Raw genomic sequence first — 19,638 nt, 5'->3', positions numbered from 1 at the left:
AAAAACAAAGCTCAGAGTCTATTCTAGAGAGAATTGCGATGCCTTCGGAAAATCGCAGCATCGATCTACGAATCAGTTTAAGATATACAGACATATCACACTGCTACGCGTGGGATATTGCTCGTATATATAATGTGTTTGTGTGTGTATTTTTTATATTTTTTTTACTGTTTTTGAAAGTTTGCTTAACAAAGGCTACATTTATTTTATAAAAATACAGAAAAAAAACAATATTTAGATTTTTTTTTTACTTTTTAAGTGTAATTTATTTTTGTGATGGCAAAGCTGATTTGGTGTTTAATTTTTTTTTTTATTAATGTCAAAAACAGTTGTGCTGCTTAGTATTCTTGTGGAAACCATGATAGATTTTCTTCAGTATTCTTTAATGAACAGCATTATTTGAAATAATAATAAATATAAATTTAATGCATCCTTATCAAGTATTAATAGGATAGTTCACTCAAAAATGAAAATTCTGCCAATAATTACTCACCCTCATTTCATTCCAAACCCGTAAGACCTTCATTCGTCTTCGGAACACAAATTAAATTTTTTTTTAATGAAATCCGAGAGCTCTCTGACCCATCACAGCAAGGGTCCTACCACGATCAAGGTCCAGAAAAGTACCAAGAACATGGACAAAATAGTCCATGTAACATCAGTGGTACGACCATAATTTTATAAAGCTACTTTAAAGAATACTTTTTATTGCGCAAAAAAAATTAAAAATAAAATAACTTTATTCAACAACTTGGAGAGTAAACTCTTTTGGAGAGTAAAATGACGCATGTGCACACGTTGTTTATGTGCAGATCAAAGCACGCGCATGAGTTGTGGTTCTCTCCAAAAATTGTTATTTAAACGCCTCGTAGCTTGATTAAATTACAGTGGAATCACTGATGTCACATGGACTATTTTGTCCATGTTCTTGGTACCTTTCTGGACCTTGAACATTGTAGGACCCTTGCTGTCTAGAGAGGGTTAGAGAGCTCCCGGATTTCATTAAAAATATCTTAATTTGTGTTCTGAAGATGAACGAAGGTCTTACAGGTTTGGAACAACATGAGGGTGAGTAATCAATGACAGAATTTTCATTTTTGGGTAAACTAACCCTTTCTTTTTCAAAATAAAAAAACTGCTTAGTGACCCCATACTTTAAAGTATATATATATATATATATATATATATATATATATATATATAAAATACACACACACCACACACAGAATTTATATATATGTATGTGTGTGTGTGTCAATATTTTATAACTTCCCTAAAGGGAAAACCTAACATGACCGTGAAAATAACAGCGCTACACTATTCTTATTCCACCTCCATCAAACTTTACAGCTGGCAATATGCATGCGTGGAAGGTTGGGAATGTGGGTAGCCCTCTCTGTCAGATTCACATTCTCATGTCAGTCCGAGATCCGTTTGTCAGACTGCCAGATGGTGAAGAGTGAGTGATTAATCAGAGAATATATTTCCAGTGCTCCTGAGCCCGATAGTGACGAGCTCTTCGCCACTCCAGCTGATGCTTGCCGTTGCTCAGTGGTGATCTTAGATTTGTATGCAGCTGCATGGCCACAGAAACCAAATTTATAAAGCCCCTGATGAACAGTTCTTGTGGTGTTCTGTGTTTTCAGAGGCTGGTGGACTCAACAAGGAAAATCTCAACCAAGGACAGATGATATTTACACACAATGCACCTTAACATTCAGCCCCTTTCTGCGTTTCCCACCTGCGACTTAGGGAAAATACAGCATCCTTGGACAGAACTGAAGTAATTCTGTTTGTGAATCCTAACAATGGCCTCACCTGTGTGTTATGAGAAGGAGCTTTCATGTACCTCATACAACAGAAAACTTCAAAGCTGATGACCTCTTATCCAGAAATAGTAAAAAGTGCATCACATCAAAGCTCCCCACTTGAACAGGAAACAAAAGCCAACTGTTGCGCTCGTCGAGACCAAGATAAGTACTTGCATGTAGATTTCCATTTGCAAGCTCAGATGATTTCAGTCTTCACATATGGTCTTTGAGCTGTGCAAGACTTACCTGCAGGACTCCGAAAAATGATGTTTGTGTGTTTGTGAGTGAGACAGAGTGAGTGGAGGATGTCTGGATACGCTCCATTAGACAGCCAGAGGCCTCAACACAAACACTGATCAGACCTGACACTAACTTTGACAAGAACTAACCACTCCAGTGTGATCAAAGCCGCAGTGCCCGACCCAATCCAGCTCATAGCTACATCAAGGCACCTTTGATAGACAATTCTGTTGGGCCCTTTAACACAGTGTACTTCTTTAATGAATGAATTAATGATTGCCATTAAGAAATTTCTTGGACCCTTCTCTGAGCTAAAGCACGAATATGTGACGCTTCCTCACCACAGAAAGGCCACTCTCATATCTTCTGTGTCTTTGAAAGATTTATAAAAGCACAGCATGTTTTGAAAAGCGAGCATGACGCATCGAAATTCTGATCCAAATGCCTAAAAGTGCCAGTGAAAATCAGAGAAAAAAAAAAATCCATTTACTCCTGGTATTCAGCCGTTTCAACTGGTTACAAGCGGTCAGTGCTGATGGTCCAACAATTCAAAACTCAAAGTAATATACTGATGTAGAAAGTGATACGTCACCAATCAAAATTTTAGGGTTGGTAAGATTTTTTTAATGTTTTTGCAAAAAAGAATCTCACCAAGGCTTCATTTCTTTGATCAAAAAGCAGTAAAAGCATTCATATTATGAAATATTATCATAATAACCATTTCCTATTTTAATATATTTTTACATATTAAATTTATTCATGTGATGCAAAGCTGAGTTTTCAGCAGTCATTACTCCAGTCTTCAGTATCATGATCCTTCAGAAATCATTCTAATATGCTGATTTTCTGCTTAAGAAACATGTTATTATTATCAATGTTGAAAACAGTTTGCTGTTTAATATTTTTGTGGAAACCATGATACATATTTTTTTTTTTTTTTTTTTTTTTTTTTTAGGATTTGTTGATGAATTGAAAGTTAATGCATCCTTGATAAGTAACATTTTTAATTTCTTAAAAAAAAAAAAATCTGACTGACCCCAACATTTTGAATGATATTGCATATTGTTATAAAATCAGAAATGCTAAATTAACCCAGGGCAGTGTTTCAGACCGATTCACCAGTTTATTCATTTATTTATAAGTAGATTATACTGGGCTGTACAGTACATTTTTGATTCACTAAAATAAATCAGTTCCTAAGAGACATTCATTTTTGGAACCAAATTCCACTGGTCACACTTTATGCTCTTGATTCACTAAAAAGTATTGTTTCGAAACAGTTTTTTACCTCATAAGTACTTTAAAAAGAAAGACGTTTCATACCTATGAAATAAAGATAGATATAAACGCAATTCATAAAAAATAGTCACAGTTGCAAGATATAAACTGAAAAAGTCACAATTGCGAGTTTATATATTTTTTAATCTCTAATTTCTAATTTTTTTTCTTGCATTTGCGAGTTTATATCATGCAATTCTGAGAAAAAGGGTTGGAACTGAAAGATTATATCTCACAATTCTGACTCACAATTGCAAGTTTTTATCTCACAATTCTGACTTTTCGTGCAATTGTGAGTTTACATTTGCAATTTACTTTTTTCTTGCTAATGCAAGTTTGTATCTTGCAATTGTGCCTTATGAAGTCAGAAATGCGAGATTTAACTCTTGCAATTTTGAGAAGAAAAAGTTTACATCTCTCAATTCTGAGAAAAAAGTCACAATTGTGAGATATAAACGCAATTCTGAGAACAAAAAGTCACAACTGCAAGATATAAACTAAGAAAGTCAGAATCTTGGAAGTTTTTTTCTTGCATTTGCCATTTTATATCACCCAATTCTGAGACAAATTCACAACTGCGAGATAGAAACTTGCAATTCTGAGAAAAAAGTAAGTATTTGAGTTTACATCTCTCAATTCTGAGAAGAAAAGTCACAATTGTGAGATATAAACTCACAATTCTGAGAAAAAAACAACGCACAATTACGAGATATAAACTCAATTTTTAGAAGAAAATCACAGTTGCAAGCTATAAATGGAGAAAGTCACAATTGTGAGTTTATATATTATTAAATCTCTGGATTCTGTTTTTTTCTTGCATTTGCAAGTTTATATCATGCAATTCTGAGAAAAAAGGTTAGAACTGAAAGGTTATATCTCATAATTCTGACTTAATTTCTCAGAATTGCAATTTTTTATCTCACAATTCTGACTTTTCTTGCAATTGCGAGTTTACATCCTGCAATTGACTTTTTTCTCGCAAATATGAGTTTGTATCTTGCAATTGTGCCTTATAAAGTCACAATTGCAAGATAGAAACTTGCAATTCTGAGAAAAAAAAGTCAGTATTTGCGAGTTTACATCTCTCAATTCTGAGAAAAAAGTCACAATTATGAGATATAAACCTGCAATTCTGAGAAAAAAAGTCACAATTATTGCAAGACAGAAATTTGCAATTCTGAGAAAAGTCAGTATTTGCGAGTTTACATCTCTCAATTCTGAGAAAAAAAAGTCACAATTCTGAGATGTTAACTCGCAATTTTGAGAAAAAAGTCACAATTGCCAGATAGAAACTTGCAATTCTGAGAAAAAAGTCAGTATTTGTGAGTTTACATCTCTCAATTCTGAGAAAAAAAGTCACAATTATGAGATATAAACTGAGAATGTCTCAATTGTGAGTTTATATCTTTTTAAATATCTGATTTTTTTTTTCTGTTTCAGCTGAAATTGATTGATCTTAAAATATATCAGTGCCTTTGTTTTGTCTCAAGATGCACACCAGTAATGTTTGTTTCTAAGTACGTTTATAAAAATCACCTTAATGTCTTAATTGAACTATGGCCTAATCCTGGCTTAGTCTAAGCCCTGCCTGTGAAACCGGGCCTTAATTACACAATTCGGAGAAAAAAGGTTAGATCTGAACGTTTATATCTCACATCAATTTTTCAGAATTGCAAGTTTATATCTAGCAAACCTGACTTTCTTTCTCAGATATGATTCTGACCTCACTTCTCAGAATTATGTGATTTAAACTCGCAATTGTAAGTTATAAAGTCAGAATTAAGAGATATAAACATCATTATACATTATTCAATAGACAGACCTTAATATCAGGTATAAACAGAGCCAGGGTTGTTTTGTAATGTGTATTATATCACAGGCATGTTGAGGAGGAAGAAGATTGTCATTACGATACAAGAGTAGAGAATGACTTGACATGATTGTACACGAAACTTCCCACTAAACTCCCTCACAAACATGTCTTCCTCATTGGTCTTGAAGCTCACTGTCACGCCAGCCTCCTCGCTGCACGAGCCAAATCTTCTCCTAGGTTTTCTCAATGTAAACGTACATGTGTGTGGGTTCGCTGAGCATATTTGTGTGCGTGAGTCTGTGAAGGCTGTTAAACTGGAAGGTACGAGAGCGTACGACACCTCAATTAGAGCACCAGCAGCAGTAAGTGTTAGTGATGGCAGGGTCCTGTCCGCATTTACATACTGTACGTCCTGTCTAAATCAGAACCGGTTGTTTACATACAGAACGAAACAGCTCCAGCGGGAATTATAACACCTCAGAGAACACGCACACACACATACGTCAGATGCAATAACGTCAGGCTGCAGAAACCCTCAAGAATGCGTTAAACAAGCAGCTCCTCTGCATTTGTGAATTTTGGGAAGAGGTGCTTTAGTCTCACCTTGTCTGAAAGTATCCTTGTTAGTACAGACTTTGTCAAAAACTGTTTGGGGGTTTATGTACGGCATATTAGAATGATTTTTGAAGGATCATGTAGTGATGGACGGTCTTCCCAAAATGTCATATCATGATCTTTCAACACAAAATCACAAAACACAATCTGACTTACGATCTTTCCAAATTTGAACATCCAGACGGGAACTTTTTTCAAAATTTAGAACACAGTAGTGGATTAAACAATAAGTCGTAATCGCATGTCACATAAAACATTTGCAAATAAGCACCGTTTCCATTCAGTGAGTACAAAATCGTCACTTCCTGATAAACTGGCACTAAATATCGCTAAGAAACGTAGGAGAAGCCATTGAACATAATAATCTTCATATATAATACATTACTTGTGCCTGAAAGGTAGCAGATGAAACAGTAAATGCGCTCATTGCTTTCGGAGGTGGATGCCTGCTGTTTGGGAACGCAGTCATGTAAGACAGTTGTGGGAGGCAATTATACAGAAATACTTTGACGACAGACTTTGCTCAGGCATTTCAGAATGACCATAACTTTTCAGAGACTGTGCAACAAGATTGATCCGCTGGTTAGTCGGGTTATGCCGTCCTATCGCGCAAAGTCACAAGAATTTGTTTGATGTGCATGGAGGAATTTATTCGGTAAATGTGTTTCTATCTCCCATTATTCGAGTTCACTCTCTTTCGCACAAGTGAAAAACCACCTCAAGCAAGTGTAAAAACTTTTTTTTTTCTGAAATTTGCCGCTTTCGTCACTTGTTCCTGATGCGATACTTCAAAATGGCAATAAAAACAGAAAGATGAATGAATTGACTGATTTCGTTAAGTTTAAGCTTTTATGGAGGCGAAAGCAAACCACTTTAAATTACAGAAACTGGATTCAGCATAATGATTGTTTTATCAAATTTCTGTTTATCTTGTTCATCAATGTCTTCAAGGTCAATCACAAGATTAAACAGTCAGATTGCAAACTGCTAGGACACTTTACAGTTGAGTAATGGCTGCTGAAAATTCAACATTAAAAATGTTGAAAAAACCTTAGAATGGAAATGTTATATTATATTATATTATACCAGTCAAAAGTTTTTGAACAGTACGTTTTTTAAGAGCTCTCTTCTGCTCATTGAGCCTGCATTTATTTGATCCAAAGTGCAGCAAAAACAGTAACATTTTGAAATATTTTTACTATATGTTTCTATGTGAATATATTTTAAAATGTAATTTATTCTCATTTCAAAGCTGAATTTTTAGCATCATTAATCCAGGCACATGATCCTTCAGAAATCATTCTAATATTCTGATTTGCTCCTCCAAAACATTTATTATTATTCTTATTATGTTAAAAACAGCTGAGTAGATTTTTTTCAGGTTTCTTTGATGAATAGAAAGTCTAGAACAACAGCATTTATCTAAAATAGATATATTTTGTAACATAATAAATGTCTTTATAATCACTTTTCATCCATTAAAAGCATCCTTGCTAAATAAAAGTATTAATTTCTATAATTTATTTTCCAAAAAATTAATTAATTAATTACTGACTCCATGCTTTTGAATGGTATAGTGTATGTTACAAAAGTTTTTTATTTCAGATAAATGCTGATCTTTGGATCTTTCTATTCATCAAAGAATCCTGGAAAATACTCAACTGTTTTAAATATTGATAATAATAATAATAAAAAAAAACATGTTTCTTGAACAGCAAATCAGCATAATAGAATGATTTCTGATGGATCATGTGACACTGAAAACTGCAGTAATGATACTGAAAATTTAGCTTTAATCACAAGAAATAAATTACATTTTAAATACATATTCAAATAGAAAGCAGTTATTTTAAATAGTAAAAATATTTCACAATATTATTGTTTTTGCTGTATTTTGGATCAATGGAGCAAAAGTGAATTCTTTAAAAAACATTCAAACTCTTACTGTTCAAAAACTTTTGACTTGTATTGCGTAATAGTGTTATTATATTATAATATATTATTTATTATTATATGGACCACTTGAACTGTATATGGTGCTTTTTTGTCATTCTAGAGCTTGACAGTTTGGTTTTTGATTCACTTTTATTTTATGGAAAAGAGTGGCAAATACATTTTTCCAAATTTCTCCTTCGGTTTTCAATAGAAAAAAACAACAACAAATTTGACAAATGTTCATCTTTGGGTGAACTATCAAGCCTTTGTTTAACAATCTGACAAAGAAAAGCACACTTAGTCTGTCAGGGTCAGTGTGGTTATGATAGAAGAAGCGAGTTTGTTCCGCCTATAGCAAACATACATTTTTCTAAAGTTTTACAACATTCACAGTTTGTGAGCACAGTTGGCTTCTGTCACCCGAAAGGCTGAAATCCAATGATACAGTATCTAATGCAGATTTAATGTAAAAGCCTCTTTCCACAGAACCAATGAGGCTTTACACGATGAATATGGATGCGACTGTGTTTGTCACTGTGTTGAGAATGCATGTGATAAACAAATGCTTCTTTTTTTTTTTGATATGCTAAGGGAAAAAAAAACCTTAACATTAACAGACTTTCAAACATGTAAATGAAATGGATATCTTGAGAAACAAGATCTTCAGAACATTAACTAATTTCACGGATTCATGTTTCATTTACTTTTCATGCTTCTAATAAGCCTGATTAATCTCTGAAGTTGGGAGATGTTTAAGGAGCAAACAGAGAAGACTAGCTAAACACAAACACACACAATGTGTGGGAATGGCGGCTTACCTCAGCCATCTTTGCCAGCTCAGTCCAGTCAGCTTGGTTGTAACCGCACATAATACTGGCAATGATAATCTAGACAAAGAAGAAAAGAGTGTGAGGAAAAACCTTAGGGGGAATGAAAATGACTGATGAAGTGCGATTTCACCTGATGCGCTTGCACTAAATCCGCCACTTTTTCTAACCCACATTTATTTATTTCATTTTTTAACAGCCTGGCTCCCAGCAAAAGCTATTACCCCGCCTTAAACTGTGCTGCTTTATAATTCAGTGCGTTTGTAGACGCCCAGTGGCACGCACGTATTATTAAAACAATAAAAACATCACGCTGACGGCATTATTCAGCTCCTCTGTGGCAAGGCAGGATTTAGCTGTATTACTCTCGCTGTATGCGGAGACACTGTAATCGCACCATAAAGCGGAAAGATACAGTATACGCCACGTGTCTCCTCCTCGCCGGGCGCTTTTAAGGGAAACAAATCGGCACGCGGGGTGCTGGGAGGAACGCTTGGCGGCCAAAGCATGTGTTGAAGTTTATGAGTCCATCCATCCTGGATCTCACCAGGACCTGGGGGACCTGTAGCGCCTCTAACCTTACCTCCTCTTATCCGCTCACCCCTGGGAGCCCCGCTCAACCACACATACTGAAGCATGGCAAGGAAAGCGGCATCGATGTTTTATTACTGTCAGGAGAATAACTGAGGACCAGGTTCTTGTACTGTATATGCAGTTGAAGTCAAAAGTTTACATACACCTTGCAGAATCTGCAAAATGTTAATTATTTGACTAAAATAAGAGGGATCATACAAAATGGATGTTTCTTTTTTATTAGTAAAAGTACTATATAGTACTGACCTGAATAAAATATTTCACATAAAAGATGTTTACATATAGTCCACAAGAAATACCCATTCAAAAGTTTACATACACTTGATTCTTAATACTATGTTGTCACCTGAATGATCCACAGTGTTTTTTTGTTTAGTGAAAGTTGTTCACGAGTCCTTTGTTTGTCCTGAACAGTTAAACTGCCTGCTGTTCTTTAGAAAAGTCCCTCAGGTCCCATAGGTTCTTTGTTTTTTGTTTTTTTAGCATTTTTGTGTATTTGAAAAACAGTGCATTAAGAGCAAGGGGTGTAAACTTTTGAACTGAATAAAGATGTGTATATTTTTCTTATTTTGCCTAAATATCATATTTTTTCATTAGTACTGCCCTTCACAAGCAACATACGATACTTAAATGTTCCCCAGAAGACAAAATAAGTAAAATTTAACCTGATCTTCAAATTCAAAAAGTATTTACTCCCGGCTCTTACTGCATTGTTTTTCCTTCTGAAGCATCAGTGAGCATTTAAACCTTTTGTAATAGTTGCATATGAGTCCCTCAGTTGTCCTCAGTGTGAAAAGATGGATCTCAAAATCATATAGTCGTTGTTGGAAAGGGTTTAAATACACAAAAATGCTAAAAAAAACAAAACAAAAACAAAGAATCTGTGGAAACTGAAGAACTTTTCTGAAGAACAGCGGGCAGTTTAACTGTTCAGGACAAACGAGGGACTCATGAACAACTATCAGTAAACAAACAAACAAACAAATAAAAAACACAGCTGTGGATCATTCAGGTAAGAACACAGTATTAAGAATCAAGTGGATGTAAACTTTTGAACAGGGTCATTTTTATAAATTCAACTATTATTTTCACTTGTGGACTATATGTAAATATCTTTCATGTGAAATATCTTATTCAGGTCAGTACTAAATAAAAAATAACATGCATTTTGGTAAAATAATTTACATTTTGCAGATTCTGCGAGGTGTGTGTAAACTTTTGATTTCAACTGTACATGTATATCTGCAATATAAAATCAAGTCAGCTCTTTTTGCCATCTTGCATTTGAAGAAATTCAAGCTTGAGATAAAAGACGTCTGTGAATGTGAGCAAACTTGGAGCATGAATGGAATTTACCTTTACAAAACAGCTGTACTTTCTTCTCATAATGTCAGATTCCACAAATGCTTACTATATAGTTATAATATAAGTAGCAATCGTGTACATTTTGGCCGAGGCATGGCTTGAAAAGCGGTGTCGATGTTTTATTGGTGTCGGGAGGATAAATGAGGGCCCGGGTCTCTGTCTGGACATGACTATCTGTAATGCTGTAACATGAAGTCGGTTCTTTTTGCTATCTTGCATTTAAAAACTTGAGTTAGAGATGAAATAAGTCTGTGAATGTGCATACAGGGCATTGCTGTACCCCCTTCTAATCAGACAGAGAAAGCGGAGTGAGCGAGACAGGCTGCGTCTCTAAGAAACAGGAATCACCCTGTTATCGCTTTAATAACGCTGTGCTGAGGTAACCGAGCCCGTCCGCCAACACTGGCAACTCTGGCCCTCTAGGGACCCCCATTGCTGTGGAAACTGTCAATCAAGCGGTGATATGAGGAAATTAAAAAAGAGAAGGGGGCGGGGTTGCATCTTCTTCTCCAAACCACGTTTATTCTTCAGTCGCAGGCGTGTTCCTAACCTCTCGGAGGCTCACAGAGAGTGTGTTTGTGAGGCTGAAATATGTGAGCCGGTATAATTTGACATTATTGCGGTGGTTTTGTTATTCATTACGCTTCTCTGAGTATTCATTTCATCCAGCGGCATGCGCCCATCACCCCTGACCACGAACCAGTCACACGCTGTGATGAGCTCCGCCGAACACACTTCAGCGTTCCCTAGAGCGTGGCCCGCGTGGGTCACGACATGCATACGAGGAGCGTTGGGGGAAAATGGAAATTGTAAATAGTAAATGGAGATAATGGGCGTGTTGAATAGCTGAAACCTGCACAAAATCGATGAGAATTATCAATGAGAGTCTTGCTGAACTATTCAGTCTGTGTATTATGTTTATCTGACTGAATATGTGACAGATGCTCCAAAAACAAGTATGCTGAATACAGAGGAAAAATTTTAAGGGAGCATAGTTGAATGTTAATTATGACTCCTTCTGAGATGCCTTTTTTTTTTTTTTGTCAAACTCTAATATATCCTCTGTGGAAAAGGCAATTCTGGGATGCACTGCGGTGGGAAGTGAAAACACAAATCCTACATGATGGACGAGGTGAAGTGAGAGAAGTGTTGACCATAAATAAACGTATTTCATTCACAAAGTAGTTCAGTGTAAATAAAAAGTGATTAATTTACCCACACCATAAAAAGAATGCTTCATGCGGCTATTTCTAAATTAACTGGTTTGACTAAAGTCACAAATATTATTTCATATGACTGAATCAACTTCAGTGCTTTACACCCACAAAAATCTTTTTTAAGGTTACATTTACTCATTTAGCAGACACTTTTATCCAAGTGAGGACAATAGAAGAAATTAAATGATTATCAAATGATAGATTAAGTAGAATTAACTACTTAGGGTAAAAGCTATGCAGTGCAATATATGCTAATATATACTAATGCCATAAAATAAACAGAGTCTACATGAAGTTTAAAATAAACTGGTTTACATACAAATGCTTAAATTACATTACAATACAGTTACAATTACATCATTATATTTCGATTTTCGATTTTTTGATCAATTTCAATCCTGGCTGTCATAAAACCTTGATGGACTTATTAAAACAAACACTGAAGAACAGTAAAAATGATAAATATAGCTGCAAGTAACAATTACGGGGCCAAGCATTCAAAGGGGAAAATTAGGAGCTAAGGATGGCAGGAACAGCAGATCAACTGCAACAATAAGTAAAAAGAAGCCATTTTACGATTATTTTAGTCAAAATGACAGAAAAATTATGTAGAACGCCTACTGATACGATTTAATGGCTCACTACGTTTGACCAACAGGTGGCGCTGTTATCAAATTGATGTGGTGTGTTTAGTGTGAGGTGACAAAGGGACACACAAAGTTTGGCGTCTTTATGTCAAAGCTTAGCATAGATAAAGCCTCAGAGTCATTTTGGCCTCAAGCCTAAAGTTTGTAGAGGCGCTGTACGAAAACGGTTTCATCTATCTACATGAAATCCATAACTTTTTGTCAGCACAGTCTGAAGATGATCTGACTCGATTTTGGTGAAAATCAGACAAACAGTCTAGGACTAGTTCGAAAAAGTAGGTTTTCAAAGTAAACCAAAATGGCGGACAGGAAGTTTGACCAATCGTTGCATGTCAGCATGACCCAAGGAATATTTTGAGACTAATTTTATTACAATAGGCTAATGCTATCTACAGTTATTAGCATTTTTGTACGTTTTATAATTGATAGTTAATGTATGGTTTATTACTCTTGACCAATAGGTGGCGCTGTTACCAAATTGATGTGGTGTAATCACTGTGAGGTGGTAATGCCACATACAAAATTTGGTGCAAATATCTCAAAGCTTTGCAGAGATACCGCTTCAGATGTGCTTTGGCATCTTTTCAGCAAATTTGTTGATGAGTTAAATGAAAATAGTTTTGAATATCAACACGAAATCCATAACTTTTTGTCAGCATGGTCTGAAGATGATATGAGTCAAATTTGGTGAAAATCCGACCAACGGTCTAGGAGGAGTTTGAAATGTAGGATTTCTACAATAATCAAAATGGCGGACAGGAAGTTCGGCCAATTTGGGTATAATTGGTATCTATGTTGTCGGCATGACCCAAGGAATTTTTTGAGACCAGTTTCATTATAATAGGCTAATGCAATCAATAATTATTAGCATTTTTGGAAATTTAATAATTTAAGGTTAATGAATGATTTACTACTCTTGACCAATAGGTGGCACTGTTATCAAATTCATGTGGCATAGTCAGAGTGAGGTATCAATGGCACATACAAAGTTTAGTGCAAATATGTCAAAGCTTTGCAGAGATACAGCCTCTTTTCAGCAAATTTGTTGATGCACTAAATGAAAACCGTTTCCTACTGGACATCGACACGAAATCAATGATTTTTTGGTCAGCACAGTCTGAAGATGATCCAAGCCAAATTTGGTGAAAATCAGAGAAACGGTCTAGGGGGAGGACGCAAAAGTAGGATTTCAACATTAATCAAAATGGCGGACAGGAAGTTATTCCAATTCTGACATAATTGGTATCGATGTTCTCGGCATTATCCAAGGAATATATCAAGACCAGTTTCATTACAATAGGCTAATCTAAACAGAAGTTATTAACATTTTTCTGAATTTCTTTATAACTTTTGACCACAAGGTAACTTTTTGAGCACTGTCAGGGCATGGTGCTGAAGGTACGTACCGAGTTTCGTAATGATATGTCATTTATTCGTAAAATATAGCATTTTACAACAAAATTCTAAATGGCCGACGCGCAAGATGGACAACATGGGAAAATTGGATATGGTACGACTTAGCATGCTCCTCCAAATCTAATGAGACCAGTTTCAAGATTTTTGGCCAAACCCTTGAGAAGTTATAAGCAAAAATAGCCATTTTTCATAACTCCTGACCACTAGGTGGCACTGTACTGAAACACTGCAGGTAGCCTCAGGTCATGCTTGTTATATAGCCTTACATCCATTTTTGCGTCTTATTCGTAGAATTTGTTGACGCATTATTCGAGAACGATGTAACTAAAAATCTTGAATTCAATAACTTTTTGCCAGCATGGTCTGAAGATGATCTGTGCCAATTTTGGTGAAAATCAGACAAACCATCTAGGACGAGTTCGAAAAAGTAGGTTTTTCAAACAATTAATTATAGAAAAAAAACTAAACCTTACGCTTTTTGAAATGTGGTGTACATTGGACTCGGCAAGAGCCAATGATTCAGAGAAAAAAAGAATTTTGAATCTGTGGCTTACGGTTCAAAAGTTATTAGCAAAAACAAAATAAAATTTTGGACAAGTGGTGGCACTAGAGAGTTTGAGTTAGAGACTCCAAACTTGCTATGGTTAATGTTGAGACTGTCCTCTATCAGTGTACCAAATTACACAACTTTCCAGCAAGCAGTTCTATGGGCTGCCATGGACTTCCAGAGAGGAAGAAAAAGAACGCCTACGGATACAGTAGGTGCCTACGCACCTTCGGTGCTTGGCCCCTAATGAATATGTTTTAGGGTTCATATATTTAGCAAAAGTCTGCTCTCTAGAGTTAGCTGACTACTAAGTTTATGGTCACCAAATATGTTTTTTTCTTGAGGTAAATGTGACATTACGTGACATTGTTTACAAGTTATTTATGTCTTTGCATGGCTGTGGAGTTTTCCAATTCATGTGTGCTTTGCACTGCCGTTTCTCTTGAACTGAGAAACTTCACATTAAACAGCACCAAAATGGTATTTATCGTTTGAATATTGCAATAAACTGGAACAAATTTGAAATCTGAGACTTTGTTTCATGTGTGAAGTAACAGAGCACAAAGCTTATTGAGACTTATAGGATGGGAGACGCGCTACAATTTTCAAAAAACTGAAAACAGGCTAGACTAATCTATTTTATGTTATTTTAACAACATGCAGTTTTCAAACTCAAAAAAGTGTGGAGATTCTACCTAAATAGGGCATTATAACGTTCACTTTAGGTTTTGATGTAGCCTAAGAATATAGCTGCCTATGTAGAGGTAAATGCTAGTTTAAAAAAAAAAAAAACTGTCTTCACATCTGTGTGAAGGAGGGATTCAAGGGGTTAGTGTGAAAAGTGACATTGTGCTTCATAATTACACCCTGTAATTCAAAATTAATCTCACCCTTGAGTGAAGCAGGCAGACAACAAAAGTTGAGGAAGTTATTTTGTGCTCAAACGGGCTGTCTCATTGCAAATGATTAGAGAGAAAAGAGATGGCTGATTGCGATGAAAAGAACACTACAAAAAGCTATTGTCATCTGCCTGCAGAGCGACTGAGGGGAGGGAGGAGAAGAGAATGAAGGCCTTGGAAAATCTTCTATTAGTGAGATTCTATTACACAATTACTCGTGAAGCAGTTAACATGCACAGAGCAAAAGCGACTCAAATTACTGAGGGACAGAAAACGAGGGAAAAAGATGGCACCTCTATTATGGAGAATTATGGCTGTTGATAAAACACTGACAGGCTCCCCAGCCGCAAAAAGTGAGAAACAAGTAATGAATCACATTATGAGAAAACTTCTGTAGGAATAAGAGTAGAGATGAGACAAAAACAAGAGAAGTTGCACAATGAGCTGAAAGTGAACTCACATTTTTGGGGAAGTCGGCTTTGAGTTCGGCCACGCTCTTGCACCAGTAGGCGGCTGTTTTTTCACTAATGAGCTCGATGTTGAGAAATGAGCCCTGGCCAGGACCGAAAATGTGACCTGAGGTAGTCCCACGCACGATTCGCGGTGACACATTGGTCACCAAATCCTGCAAGAGAGAGAAACTTTGTCACTGTTCACTAAACTGCAATTAGCACTGAGAAACCACATTCGCTAGGCTGAAAATGATCAAACTTAGAGGCTGAATGCATTTTTCCTTAGAAACCTTTATACGCACATCTGTACTTTCCTTGTCAAAATGTCAAATTCCACAAATGCTTGCTATGATATAAGCATTAATCAAGCATATTTCAGCCTTAAGAGAAAACTATGATAAATTAATTGATAAGAGCATGGCCCATTAGTAACAGCAATTAAGATTCATTTGCATGTGTTAATTAGGAGCCACACGATTTTATACAGTTACGATAACCAGGGCTGTCACGTGCAGTGTTTTTTTTATGGGGGCACCAGAGGCAAGATAACAACCAAACAATACTTAATTTTTCTTTACATAAGGGTCAGATGGGATGGACAAATACAAGCGTTTTCAAACATTTTAATGCTGGGACCGTCAAATGTGATTATAATAATAACAGTAGGGTATGACGGGGATAAAGGCACCCAGGGGTAAAAGATGCCTTTGATATTATTTTTCTCTAAACCACTAGATGGCAGAAAAATGTGTCATAGCACTTACCAAAACATCCGGTTTTCAAGACACACCTGCAATTTTGGCTGATGCTTCATAAAGTCAGTTCTGTGCTTATTTGATCTAATATTTGTTGTTTTTGAAAATGTAGATTTAAATAGCAAATGAGAATCGCTAAAATTCTTGAATATATCTTGAGACAAAGGTCTTCTTAATTGTTTTCAGTTTTGTTTAAGATAATTAAAGCAACAGTTTTTTAATTACTAAAGAATATGTAAAAGTATGGTACTAGGGGTAAAAAGCACCCCTGCTGTTGGGGCTAAAAGGCACAAAAATAAACATGATAATTAATAGAAGGCTGACTTTTCCACCTGTTGACATGACAGATTATGTGACAGATTATGAAATGTCATATTATGTTGGGTGTCCATCTTAAAGATAATCACCATGTTTAGAATGAAGCCATCATATTTATTAATCATATCAATAAAATATCATTTGTTGTTACTACTGTAAATCTATATTAAATTACTATGGGATCTCCTTCAATGCTTTCAGAATCTTTACATGTTAAAATTATTTTGTTTCTGTATTTAAAATATATGTTTTATTTTAACATATTTTAATGAGAGTATTCTTTTTATTTATCAAAATAAGCAGAAAATAGTACAAACTTAAGTTAAGTATAAACTAAAGTGATTGTTTTAAACAAGTATTAACTCAGACATTATTTAAAAAATAATAATTTAGCTAAAGTATTTGTATCAATACTGTGTACCTTTTACCCCATGCTGGTGAGCCTTTACCCCGTGTGTGGGGTAAAAAGCCCCCTTGCCACCTCATAGATTTATAAATTTTTTAAACAAAATACACAACATGTATGATTTATTTTCACACAAAATCTGTTGCGCCATAAATGTTTAATACAAACGTATATATTTTTCTACAATCATACACTTTTGCACAGTGAAAAGCATTTTTTTTCCCTTAGGGAGTGCCTTTAGCCCCATTTTACCCTACTATTTATTTTCTTAAAGGTATAGTTCATTTATTTTCTATTTTCTTAACAGGATAGTTCACACCAAAAATGCTAATTCTGTCATTAATTATTTTCCCCTGTAACCTGACTCCTGAAAAGACCTTTGTTCATCTTCAGAACACAAATTATGATTTTTTTTTTTAAATGAAATCCAAGAGAATATTTTCATTGCTGTCTATGCAGGGTCAGAAAGCTCCCTAATTTCATCAAAAACACCTTAATTTGTTTTCTGAGCATGAACGAAGGTTTTATGGTTCTGGAACGACATCAGGATGAGTAATTAATGACAGAATTTACATTTTTGGGTGAACAATCTCTTTAATGTACATATCTAAAGATGTCAATACAACAAAATAACCGTTAGTTCTGAAAGCAGAATGAAACAGTATTAATATCTAATGTGACACATTTGTTAACTTACAGTAGGTTAGCCTTTATGGCTCTAGAAAATACATAATGTCAAATCTTTTCTCTGTACATTTTCTTTGAACCCCCTGGTTGATTGGTTATAAATTGCTTTCTGTCACAACGATTTATACAAACATCTCTTTCTGCCTCCAAAATAGAAACTTAAAATGTTGCCGCATGTGAGCTTCTGAAAATAACTACAGCACAATCTGTTACCATACCTACTGTAAGTTTTCCTTTAGAAAACATCTTTATAAGAAAGAAAAAAATGTGATGTGCAGTGAAACTGGAGAATCTTCCCTATCACAAACGCCTACGTGAAACGCCTCCAAACGTGCGAGCGTTAAACCTACCAGTGATTTAGTTGCCTGTGGTTTGTAGTAACATCTGCCTTCAACGCTTATACAGTGTCTCCACAGGAATGATATACAATGCTTAAGTTAGAAACTCAGCGTAGCTGCCATTTCTGATGAAGGGGACGTGTGAACAAATTGTCTGGAGGTGTTTGAGATGTTTGAGGTAATAAGAGAGTTGAAAACAGCGATTACCAAGTACTCACATTACTCACATCTCCACCTACATGTACACTTTCAGCGTGAGTACCCTCTTTAAGGTAATGCGTGTGAAGGATATCCAGTGGTAAGTAAATAATGTCTGGTTCTCTGAGCCCATTAGCATGCGTTAACCTGTCAAACATTAGCCTGGGTTGAATTCACACACTTCTTTAGTCAGAGACGAGGTCAGTGGTTAGCCGTGGCCACGTGTGTGGCGTTCAACAAACTAAGGGGGTTATCAGGCCGGCACAGCCCAGTAATCCCCCCTTTTAAGCCAGCACCTCTCCCAAAAGGAACACACATGATAAGAGAGTGATCAAATGTCATGCCACGCGCCACACTCGAGCGTCCGAGGAAGCCCTCTGATAGGCCAGCCTGGAGGCATATTCAAGGTAATTACAGATGCCGCGGTTACGCCGTCCCGACGAGCTGCCAACCCCCACTTCCTCTTGTGCGCTCTCCTCAGAGAAAATCTCCGGTTAAATATTAGTCTGCCTGCCATTTAAACAGTCCAGCTATTTTTTAAGCTGACACAGGAAAGCATTCGGCCACAATTATCTCTACGGCTATAGCCGTCATTATGTTGACACTCCTCTGAGGGAGGGTGCAGAATCCCTCCCTGCTGCTATTATTTTTGCTGTGTCCTTGCGGTTGAGCTCAGGTCCGCCGCAGATCAAGGGACGAGTGACCGTGACTGGAGATTGCAAAACAATTACACCTTACACAACCACAGGTTTATGTAAGCAAATTCTTGGAAGCACAAGTTAGAGACCATGGTTGTTGACTGCAGATTAGATGTATAGCAAAAGCAACCCGATTTACCTCAGGATGTGACGTTGAAAATGGCTAAATGGCCTTGATGGTATTGACGTGCGTAATTGATTTTCCATCTGCTAGTACACAGTATGTTTTTAGACCTTAATGCCAACAAATGGCGCAAAAAAAAGCTTTAAATTTAATGTTTGTCTATGTCATTTACTGTTTTTTGGTTATCCGGAGCAGGCTTTTATAAATCAATCTATTCATGTACTATGGATGTCCCGGAGAGTAAAAAAAATGACCTTTACTTTCAAGTCTAGTCTTTTTTTAACTGAAAAGTCTATAAGTATAGTACAGTATATTGGCTGTGGCTTTAAATCATCGCCTTTCAAAACTTTCCGCAGTCATGGCCACTTTACTAATTGATATATTCACATTTTTACAGAGCGGTTCCTCTCTGCTTTTCATTGAGTTCAGCAGTCTGGGCTTTCTGTGAAGGGAATTGG

The 19,638-nt window shown here is 36.0% G+C and overlaps 1 protein-coding gene across 1 annotated transcript in view; it reads right to left on the bottom strand.

The window, feature by feature from the left end:
* The window catches only part of dpydb (dihydropyrimidine dehydrogenase b), a 212,100-nt gene that overhangs the window by 83,495 nt on the left and 108,967 nt on the right, over positions 1-19,638 (bottom strand). The window contains exons 14-15 of the mRNA XM_073849425.1: positions 15,665-15,829; positions 8,511-8,579 (exon numbers count right to left, since the gene is read on the bottom strand). Coding sequence (XP_073705526.1) covers positions 8,511-8,579; positions 15,665-15,829 — 234 coding nt within the window. The remainder of the gene's footprint in view (positions 1-8,510; positions 8,580-15,664; positions 15,830-19,638) is intronic.

This window comes from Garra rufa, chromosome 10 (assembly GCF_049309525.1).
Source record: "Garra rufa chromosome 10, GarRuf1.0, whole genome shotgun sequence".
Lineage (NCBI taxonomy): Eukaryota > Metazoa > Chordata > Actinopteri > Cypriniformes > Cyprinidae > Garra > Garra rufa.
Note: the sequence above shows the minus strand (reverse complement) of the source record. Positions and strands in the feature narration are given on the sequence as shown.